General features: G+C 38.7%; 1 protein-coding gene and 1 pseudogene across 1 annotated transcript; both read right to left on the reverse strand.

Annotated features, from left to right (window-relative positions):
• Window positions 1-4,315: 4,315 nt before the first annotated feature.
• Window positions 4,316-5,359, reverse strand: LOC118825048 (trace amine-associated receptor 13c-like). The gene is made up of 2 exons (XM_036595547.1): window positions 5,282-5,359; window positions 4,316-5,170 (listed from the first exon to the last, which is right to left on the reverse strand). Exons 1-2 carry the CDS (start codon window positions 5,357-5,359, stop codon window positions 4,316-4,318), a joined length of 933 nt encoding a protein of 310 aa, XP_036451440.1.
• Window positions 5,360-9,126: 3,767 nt separating this feature from the next.
• LOC118825049 lies at window positions 9,127-10,171 on the reverse strand (annotated as a pseudogene).
• Between the last annotated feature and the right edge of the window lie 1,086 nt (window positions 10,172-11,257).

The following is an 11,257-nucleotide window of genomic DNA, read 5'->3' on the forward strand; positions in this document are numbered from 1 at the left end:
ATCCAAGGAATACTGGCAGACCAAAATAGCACATTCACAAGAGTGTTTATTCTGCAGCAAAAGGCGGAAAAAGTGTACAAATACAACACTTTAGAAAAATAAATGTGAAAATAAAGCGAATTACAACATTACAATCCCTTTTGTAGTCTACCTCCTAATGGTTAAGTTTACACACATAAACAATTGTAATGTCCAGGCAGCCTGCTAGGCGACCTCCAGACTGAGTACTTATGGCTAAGTGGTAGCAGCTGCTCAGCACACAGTCTTGAGTTCACGCTGCTACAAGCACATTGCTCTGACATATCCGGTAGTCTTGGTATCTCTCTCAAGTTTCAAATCTTTGCTTTTCTCTAGTTGTTCTTAAGCATAAGTTTAAAAAAATGCCTAAAAAAGTGCTTCTCATTCTCTGAATTTAGGGAGAGGCGAGGGTGAGATCAAAGAAGGGAGTTTTTTGGTGTCAGTTTTGGGGAGCTCTTAGTTTGGGTCATCCTTTTAAGTCTTTATTTAGCATGGCCATTATCCCCCTTCAGCAGCACACTTCATAGCATGTGAGTTTGATCCTTACTCAGGGTGAACCCCCTGGGCTCATTACAGCAAGAATGAACCAGCAAAATGGACTCAGCAGAACAATCACAGCTACAGCAGTTCTGCAATGCTCTAGCTAATCAGGTTGCAGCTACTGGTCACCATGAACAAGTCCAGCAGCAAAAAATAAACCAGCTGCTGGGGGCCCTTGCTCAAGCCCAACCAGTGGAAACTCCAGCTCCACCACCCGTCCTCCTGAGATTCCATCAGCTAAGCCACCTAGATATAGAGCAGAATCTAGTCTGCCTGCTCCTGAGTGTTATAGTAGTGAACCTGGGCATTGTAGGGGGTTGAACATGGCATTCAAGCAGCAGCCCTCGAGATTTCCCACTGAGCAAAGTAACATTGATCATCTTGCTACTCACTGATCGGGCCCCTGCCTTTTCCTTCTCAGAACTGTTTATGGCAGCTATGTGGTGCACTTTTAATCAATCAATCTGTGGAAAAGTGCTTGGGTCTCGTCTCTCCCACCGTAGGCAGGGCACTCAGTGGTGGAATACACTATCAAGTTTTGTACCCTGGATGCTGACAGCAGGTAGGATGTAAAAAAAAAAATCCTAATGGCCATGTACCAGCAGGGTCTCAATGATGAGCTGAATGAGCTGGTCACCTTGGGACGTACCTAAGACCCTGAATGAACTCATCAGCCAGTTTTCATCATACCCTCTGGCCATTATGAGTACCTCATAATGCGGTTTGGGTCGATGAATACTCCAGCTGTCTTCCAGTGCTTCATTAACGAGGTCCTTCATGAGACCCTTGACCACCATGTATTTGCCTACCTAGACAACATCCTTATCTACAGGCATTCAGTAGACAAGCATATAGTTCACATTCACCAGGTACCCCAGGTCTTACTTGAGAACCACTTCTATGTGAAACTGGAGAAGTCCATCTTCCATGTATATTTGGTTCGTTTTCTCAGTTTTATGAGTGCAGAAACTGGCTGAGCATGAACCTGGCAAAAATTCAGGCCAACAGTAAATGGCCCTGCCCCAAGTCTGTTTGCCTAGTCCAAAACTTTCTTGGCTTCACCAACTTATTCTGTAGGTTCATACGGAATTTTAGTATGTTAGCCACTCCGCTAACTGCCTTGACTAAGAAGGGCACAGGGCATTTTCTGTGGACCTCGGAAACCCAGAGGGCTTTCACTGAACTGAAGCGTCTTTTGACCTCTGCTCCAGTACTGCAACATCCCAACCCCACCGTACCATTTATAGTAGAGGTCAATGCTTCTGATGTAGGCATAGGGTGGTCTTACCTCAGCACTCTAGGCAAGATAATAAACTTTGCCCCTGCACATTTTATTCCTACTGGCTCACCACACCTGAGCGCAATCTTTGATGTTGGTTATCATGAGTTGTTAGCAGTGAAGCTTCTCTGGAAGAGTGGAGACACTGGCTGGAGTGTGCCAGACATCCCTTCCTGGTCTGGACGGACTACAAGAACCTGCCCTTTAACAGGACAGTTTTTCAGTCGGCTCTGTTTTGTTCTTTCTTACCAACTGGGCTCAAAGAACTGGGGTCAAAGTCTGAGCACAGTATGGGTATGGGTGGAGTATGCCCATAACTCCCTTTGGCACTCCTCTCTGGGCATGTCCCCATTTGAATGCCAGTTTGGGTACCTTCCACCCTTGTTCCCAGAACAGGAGTCTGATATCAAGGCCCCCGTAGCCCGTGACTATGCTAGGCAGTGTCATTGCTCTTAGAGGAGAGCCCATGTTGCACCGTGGTAGGCTGTAGCAGTGCAGAGGACCACCAACCATCCCAGGCAGCAAGTTTGGCTCTCCACTAGGGACGTACCATTGAGAATCGAGTCCCTGAAACTCGCCTGATCACAGTCATTTGTCCAGTGGACAGAATTTTTTTGCAGACTTCAGAGTCAGCTCGATTAGTGGAGCTGACTTTAAAGACTAAACCCAGGAAGGAATGAACTTGCTTTTTCATGTGAGGCTGTGGTGTCCTGATGGCCTCCACTTTGTGAAGCTGTGGTTTGAGCAGTTCTCTTCCTAATTGATAGCCTAGGTATCATGCTTCTGTCTGGCCCCCATTCACACTTTTCTACATTTAAACAGCAGCAGCTATCTATTGAAGAACAGACTCTAGGTATTTGAGGTGGTCCTCCCAGTTAGAGCTGAAGAATACCATGTCATCCAGGAGTGCTGCACAGCAATCTTCACATCCCTTCAACACACAGTCCATCAAACATATAAATGATAAATAGTAAACAAAGACTAAATTATCTTATTACAAATAAAAAAGAATAGCTCTATTAATATTGAGTTAGTACTGTAAAAGAAAATGAACATAAATTTTAAACTTAGACTGTTTTAATTTTTGAGTAGCTATAACATCATTAGAAATACCTATCATTACATATTACTGAAACATCAGTAAGATTACAGTGAGTTGATTATAACATGTTTATCAAATCTAATGGCTTTGAAAAAAAAAGATTTTTAGTTTGATGAAACATAGATATGTGTTGACTGTGTAGTATTTCATATCAACAGTACTTGTGTGTAAACCATTCAGAAGACTATTAACAACAGCTAATAATAAATGTTGATTATGTAATGGTGATATAACAGCAATAATACACTCAAAGTCATGTTGTACTATGAGATATTAACATTGCTGTCTTAACCTACTGCATGTTTAATAATGTGATTATCCAATGTGGACTTCATGCACAGCAGACTGTAGGAGGTGGGTTTATTTACTGGCATCAGGAGAATGAAGTGACTGAATATTAAAAAGTCAATAAACAGCATTCGAGTCTTTTCAAATCATGTAGTCTTTTCAATCAGCTGTAGGTTCAGCTTTGCCTCAATGGATGCCTTCATGAATGGAAAGTGCAGAGCACCTCTATTGATTGTGTAAATCTTCAAATATATGAATATTTGATAGACGGTATAAGGGATTTTATTAATAAAAATAAAAGCATGCTGTGTTTTCAGATCTCCAAAAGAGGGACACAACATATCCGCACTTCTTTTACATAATCATAAATTTCATAATTTTTAATTGCATAGGCCTACTATGCAATTAGTGAAGCTAAGTAAAAGCATGTGTTACATCACCAGTCCTTTGCTTTTCTTTTCTTTGCTCCTGATTTTAAAATAAAATGCTACAAATTAATCATGTTACATTAAATGTTGAAATGACCACAGCAAAAGACACGTAAGGATGGCCAAAAGCACTGGGCACTGGGACTAAAGTTTACATTTTTTTAAGTCTACTTTGGTGGGGTTCACCCAGAATTTAAGAACAACGGGCCCTAGTAAGGTAGCTAGTAAGGGCCCTAGATGTCTGGGGAGAACTGCAGTAGTTAAGGGCAGAAAATTAGTCATTGTGCCCACAAGCAACCCCCACAACAATGCACTGTCAGCAGATTTCACATTAACTATAGAGCAGCATTATTAGATTTAAACATCTTATCTATTTAAAAAAGGCTTATCATAATATACTAAAAAGTAAAGAGATTTCTGTATAAATGAGAGCAAAAAAGACAAATAACATAAGAAACCATAGAGTGTAAGGAACAGACATAAATAACTACACATGATCCAGAGATATCTGTCAAATAAATAAACTGATATTAATTTTAGAAAAAATACATTAAATGCTGTGTGGCATAGTATAAAAGTACAAATAAAAAGAGTTTCTAGGCTTGTGTTTATGACATTGTCCTGAATGTGGGCAATGTCTGTGAAGTGATCTCAGCTTTGTCAGCAGGATTCAGCTTTGAGTTTAGAATGCTCTCTATACAAATTAAACATTGAAGATGAGGATTCAAATATTCTACAAGTTAAAATATACTTGGCTGATTCTCGGAACCATGGATAGAATATAGCATAAATTAGTGGGTTAACAAAAGAGTTAGTGCACATTAGGAAGCCAAACACTGTCCAGACCATTGACAAAGTTGTCAAGCTTTTAACTGATAAAGAACTTACATAAAATGGTATCCAGAAAGCAAGAAAAACACAAATTACAATTCCCAGCGTTTTTGCTGCTTTAGTTTCAGAAGAGTTTGAAACTTTGGCTCCATGTTTGTTTGAGGCACCATTCATCACAGCTCGAACAGCTTTAGCTTGACGTCTTGCCACATTAAAAATGATTGAATACAAGATAAGTATAACAGAGCAAGGGGCTAGGAAAAAAAATAGCACATTAGCGATTGCCCAGGAAAATTTTATAAAAACTACACACTCTCCATAACATCTGTTGTACATCTGAGAGGGAGTGAGGTGGTCATTAAAGTACATAAAAACAATAAGGTACAGTAGACAAAAAGACCAACCTAAAATGATGCACACAGATATTTTACAAACAGTTATTCTACTAGAATAAAGTAGAGGATCACTGATAGCAACATAACGATCAACTGCAATGAAAACTAGGTTGTAGAGAGATGCTAAGACTGAGAGGCCAATAATTATTTCAGAAGCAGAGCATGCCACTTTTCCAAGATACCAACAAGAGTCAAAAAGTTGCATTATTTTCACAGGCATAACAAACAGTCCTACAATAAGATCTGCCACAGCCAGAGAGAGGATCAGCAGGTTGGTTGGAGTGTGGAGCTGCTTGAAGTGAGAGATGGAGATGATCACCAGCAGGTTCAGAAACACAGTGAACACAGATATACTTAGGAGAAATACGTAAAGTAATAAATTCCCAGGGCCTGTTCGGACCTCCTTTCTGCAAGATGCATTGTTGTCAGGAAAGCAGTATTGAACTGTGATGTTTTGCTGATAGTCGGTGTTATCCATCAGAAATAGATGCAAGTCTGTCAGCTGGAACTGATCCACTTGTGTCATCCAGTAAAACTGAACTGAGAAATGTGGCTTTCTTGTCTCTTTATACCTAAGCATGAGTCCTCCCACTAACATGTGAATCGCTGGTTTGTGCTGACATTGGTCGATCATTTCATATTCAATGATATGTCAAAACATACAGTGGCAGTCAGCTGAACACAGATGAAGATGGTGGGTCTGTTCTAAATAACAGTTTATAGCACGGGTTCTCAGACCTGGGTTGAGAATCGGCCTTGGCAATAAGATATTTATCTTTATTATGATATGTTACATCACAACATGTCACAAGACACTTTTCTGAGCAGGATATTGTCAGTATTTAAAAAATACTAACCAAGTCCATGTTTTATTATTATTGCGTAATTTTTGTCTTCACTAACTTATCAGATGTCATTTTATATGAAATAATTGTAATCTAACCAACACTTTATTGTAACAGCTCCCTATAAATGGCAATTTAAATTTTATCTAAATTTAATTACTGCTTTATATAGGTTTCCTGCTCTGTCTTTGATCCACTTTTGCTCCACCCTTGCTCCCTTGTACCATCTCCTGCACCTGTGCATTGTTTGTTGCTGTGCCCTCTGATTGTTTCTATGTGTTTCTGGTTCCTTCTTCCTTCACATGTATCATTGTGCCTCCAGCTTACAATTTCCACATTCCAAAATATCCTGCTCTCACCCAATATCTGTGTCTTGTACATTGCTTGTCACTGAATGTCATGTCCGTTGTGGAAAGTACAGTTTGTTAGGGTTATTTCCCCCCTCTAACATGGACTAATCCACACGGCCACACTGGGCATGCCCAAACTTGCCCTAGGACTATAAAAGCCCAGTAAACAACTCAGACTCTTTCTGTCAGAGCTGAATTGCTAACCCCCAGGTAAATATAAACATTAGCATGTGTACATTTATTAGAAGTATCTGTCTTCTGACTAGCAAACCCAGTTGTATGACAAGATTAAACCGATACCGTGGTAAATAACCAAGCTAGCATTTAACTGAAATAAGTAGGTCATTTAGCAGTAAGTGTTGCTAAAACCGAGACAGAGAGTGTGTGTGTATAGCGTGTAAGACAACAACTAGAGAAAATATTAGTATTAGTATAATATATTAGATACTAAAATATTAGTGTAAGTATCAGTCTGGCAGACCTGTTCTGTCACAAATGACGTATGATATTGCACATCATTGCCACCATCAGAGAAGAGTGACACCCTGCCATACCCCAAATATATGCCCAAGAGGAATATCACCTCCATGTGACTGACCACAGTAGAGACAGAGTTGTCAGAGACACAATTTTCAATCACTATTTCTTATATTAACGGCTATATCCCTGCACCTTCCCCCATCTTCCCTGTAAGAATCTTTTTTTTTTTTTTCAATTTCATATCTATTGAGTTTCATGATTTCTTTTTCTTATAAATAAAAATATAAATGGCAGTGAGTTTATTTCTTTGTCATTATTCTCTAGCGTGATTTTATACACCTGCAGCACCTAAACCTACCTTTAATTCATAGAGCCTTAGGGTAATTTTGAGTAATTTATTTGTATTTTAGTCAATTACAATTACAATTACAAAATCTTATATGAGACACCAACACATGCCAAATGTTTTTATTTTCAGCATACCATGGGCTACTCAGATATGCCATTATTTTACATATAAATGCACCTGCTAAATATTGTAAAATTTTGCCTATATCTTCAAATCAACTGTCACCTCAGATAACTTTTCAGAAAATGTTAGTCTAGAGTGTCTGTGAGCTAAAAATGTTAGAACATTGATGGTGGTTACTTCTATTGCTTATAATTGAATAAAAATAAATAATCATTATGAGGTTACCATGTTTTTAATGATTTTCTGTCCTCTTGGATTCATGCTGAGTGCTGAAACCCTGATACATAGCAATACAGGCTTTATTTTTCATTACAAATTGAGTTGTATGTTTACTATTAGCTGTTCTTTCAATTTCATATTTCTAGCTCAGTTGTGTGAAATACGAGGATCTACTCTTTTTGTCATTCACATCCATAGTGAATCCTTTTACAGGTGCTCAAATGAGCATGGCGTTTTATAGTTGTGAAGGTGCTTCTGTTAGGACTGATCTTGGTTACATAAATACTGACCAGCTGTTCCAGAAACCACGAACTCTGGATATGACATGCCAGGTTAAGGTGACTCAGAGTTTAAGGTTGACTTTAAAGTTTGTCAATCCAGCTATCTGGAAAACCACCCTGGCCATGTGCTTTTGTTTTGTTTGTTTGCTTTTCTTGTTTCTGGCCTTGCCTTACCCTTTTCCTCTGATGACCTCAAGAACATCAACAAAATTAGAGATTTTCTGTCTAAATCAGACCTGGAAAAACTCCTCCACACCTTTATTTCTAGCAGGATTGATTACTGCAATGGCCTCCTGAATGAACCACGCGCCCCCCCCCCCAGCTTCAGTTGATTTCAAATTCAAATAAATTACTTAATGGTGTAGGAGGAGAATGGACCAGCAGGACTAGAATTGCTTACTGTTTATTTTTTTTATTAATTAAACTTTTTATTGAAATGACCAACCCCCAGCCATTGTTTTTGCATGATGTAAAAAAGTGCTATGTCAGTCATCATGAGATACCTTGTTAACTTGCAAAATACTTCACAACTTATTCATTTTAAAGACAAGATGCTATTTTGTTTGCTAACTTTATGTAATCTAGAAACTGTATCGTGCCACAAATTAATTACTGTGACACAGAGTGCAGAGCAAACTGTACTTATTTTTGTCTTTATAAACAAAGAAAAGAGAACAATACCTCTATTAATCTTATTCAATTGGTGCTGTAAAAGAAGAAAATAAAAATAAATTTCACACTTAAACTGTTCATTTAAATTTCAAGTAACTAGAACTTGTAGCTACTGCATCATCACTAAGTTTACAGAGGTTGATTATAAGATGGTTATCTTAAAAAACATTTTCAGTTTGTTGATGAAATATAGATATGTGTTGACTGTATAGTGTTTATTTTCAACAGTACTTCTGTGTAGACCATTTCACAGAACTACTAAACAGCTAATTATAAATATTAGTAATGGAATGGTGATCTAACAACAGTAATACATGCAAAGTCATGTTATTGTATGAGATATTAGCATTGGTGTGTTGACATACTGCACATCAATTGTATGCACTGGGCAAATGATGGTGACTTATGAACTTTTTTTAACTAAAGTTTAGATTTTTTTAAAGTCTACTTTGGTGGGGTTCACCCAGAATTTAAGAACAAATTTACCTAGTAAGGACCCTGAGTGTCTGGGGATTACTGCTGTAGTCAAGGGCCGAACATTTAGTCATTGTGCCCACCAGGAAAACCCAGAGTGAAGAAACAATGCACTGTTAGCAGATTTCACAATAATTATAGAGCAGCATTATTAGATTCAAACATCTTATCTATTTCAAAATGAGAAAGACTTATCACAATATACTAAAAAGTAAAGAGATTTCTGTATAAATGAGAGCAAAAAAGACAAAAAACACAAATCACAGAGTGTAAGGAACAGACATAAATAACTGCACATGATCCAAAGATTTCTGTTAAATAAATAAACTGATATTACAATTTTAGAAAATGCATTTCTACAATGCTTTGTGGCATAGTATAAAAGTACAAATAAAGAGTTTCTAGACATTGTCCTGAATGTGGGCAATGTCTGTGAAGTGATCTCAGCTTTGTCAGCAGGATTCAGCTTTGAATTTAGAATGTTCCCTATACAAATTAAACATTGAAGATGAGGATTCAAATATTCTACAAGTTAAAATATACTTTACTGATTGTCTGAACCATGGATAGAATATAGCATAAATTAGTGGGTTAACAAAAGAGTTAGTGCACATTAGGAAGCCAAACACTGTCCAGACCATTGACAAAGTTGTCAAGCTTGTAACTGACAAAGAACTTACATAAAATGGTATCCAGAAAGCAAGAAAAACACAAATTACAATTCCCAGCGTTTTTGCTGCTTTAGTTTCAGAAGAGTTTGAAACTTTGGCTCCATGTTTGTTTGAGGCACCATTCATCACAGCTCGAACAGCTTTAGCTTGACGTCTTGCCACATTAAAAATGATTGAATACAAGATAATTATAACAGAGCAAGGGGCTAGGAAAAAAAACTATCACACTAGCGATTGCCCAGGAAAATTTTATAAAAACTACACACTCTCCATAACATCTGTTGTACATCTGAGATGGAGTGAGGTGGTCATTAAAGTACATAAAAATAATAAGATACAGCAGACATAAAGACCAGCCTAAAATGATGCACACAGATATTTTACAAACAGTTATTCTACTAGGATAAAGTAGAGGATCACTGATAGCAACATAACGATCAACTGCAATGAAAACTAGGTTGTAGAGAGATGCTAAAACTGAAAGACCAATAATTATTTCAGAAGCAGAGCATGCCAGTTTTCCAAGATACCAACAAGAGTCAAAAAGTTGCATTATTTTCACAGGCATAACAAACAACCCCACAAGAAGATCCGCCACGGCCAGAGAGAGGATGAGCAGGTTGGTTGGAGTGTGGAGCTGCTTGAAGTGAGAGATGGAGATGATCACCAGCAGGTTCAGAAACACAGTGAACACAGATATACTTAGGAGAAAAATGTAAAGCAATAAATTCCCAGAGCCTGTTCGGACCTCCTTTCTGCAAGATGAATTGTTGTCCGGAAAACAGTATTGAACTGTGATGTTTTGCTGATAATCTGTGTTATCCATCAGAAATAGATGCAAGTCTGCCAGTTGGAACTGATCCACTTGTGTCGTCCAGTAATACTGAACTGAGAGATGTGGCTTTCTTGTCTCTTTATACCTAAGCATGAGTCCTCCCACTAATATATGAATGGCTGGTTTGTGCCTGACATCGGTCGCTCATTTCATATTCAATGATATGTCAAAACGTACAGTGGCAGTCAGCTGAAAACAGATGAAGATGATGGGTCTGTTCTAAATAACAGTTTATAGCACAGGTTCTCAGGCCTGGGTTGAGCTTCAAGCAACGAGGCTGCGGCCAAATTCTGACAGGGTGGAAGGGAAGCCAGGAACTGAATGCCAAGGAACTCGAGTGACGTAGATGGGCCCATTGTCTTGATGCTGGAGCCTATCCTAGGGCTTATTGGGTAGAAGGCAGAAATACCCTGCACAGGCCAGTCCATCACATTAAAATGTGTATGTCACACAGCCTCCGAAACCCCTTGTAGATTCGGACTCGATCTCCCAGAATCCTCTGGGAGATCACATGACTTCTGATCTTCCCATAGGCGATAAGACTGAAACGGACTCAATATCCCAGGATCCTATGGGAAATCACATGACGTCTCACATGACACCGCACTCCTATCAGCGCTATACCTCTGCGGAGTTTTGCTGTGAATCACCTGTGTTATGTGTCATATGATATACTTAGTATAGTATATAAGCCTGGGCTTTAGCTTAGTAAAGTTGCGAGGTATTGTATCCAGTTTGAGATCTGCTGAGCGTTTATTCATTGTTGTGTATTTCGTGTATGATCTTTGCTTATCGTTTTCTTGTCTCTGCCCTTTTTGCTCTGCTTTTTGGATTTGGTTGCATTTGTCTCTGATTTTGGATTATGACCATTTGCTTGTACCTTCGACCACGCTACTGCTTTTCTCTTTTTGGATTGTTGCCTTGGCTAATCTTTGCATCTTTCGTGTGCCTTCTGGATCTGAACTCTGCCTGGTTATCGACTACAACTTTGAAATGAAAGCTTTAGCACAAGTTCTGCCAGGGATACTCCAATGCTACGTCACTCATTACTCTGACTAATCACAAGCTTCCAACTGT

This window comes from Colossoma macropomum, unplaced genomic scaffold (assembly GCF_904425465.1).
Source record: "Colossoma macropomum unplaced genomic scaffold, Colossoma_macropomum, whole genome shotgun sequence".
In the NCBI taxonomy this organism is placed as follows: domain Eukaryota; kingdom Metazoa; phylum Chordata; class Actinopteri; order Characiformes; family Serrasalmidae; genus Colossoma; species Colossoma macropomum.

Excerpts from the sequence above, each read along its gene's own strand:
- LOC118825048 (XM_036595547.1), bottom strand. The coding sequence starts at position 5,359 with ATGGATAACACCGACTATCAGCAAAACATCACAGTTCAATACTGCTTT. Across the intron at positions 5,171-5,281 it reads ATGCATCTTGCAGAAAGGAG|CTCCACACTCCAACCAACCT; the intron begins GTCCGAACAGGC and ends CACTTCAAGCAG.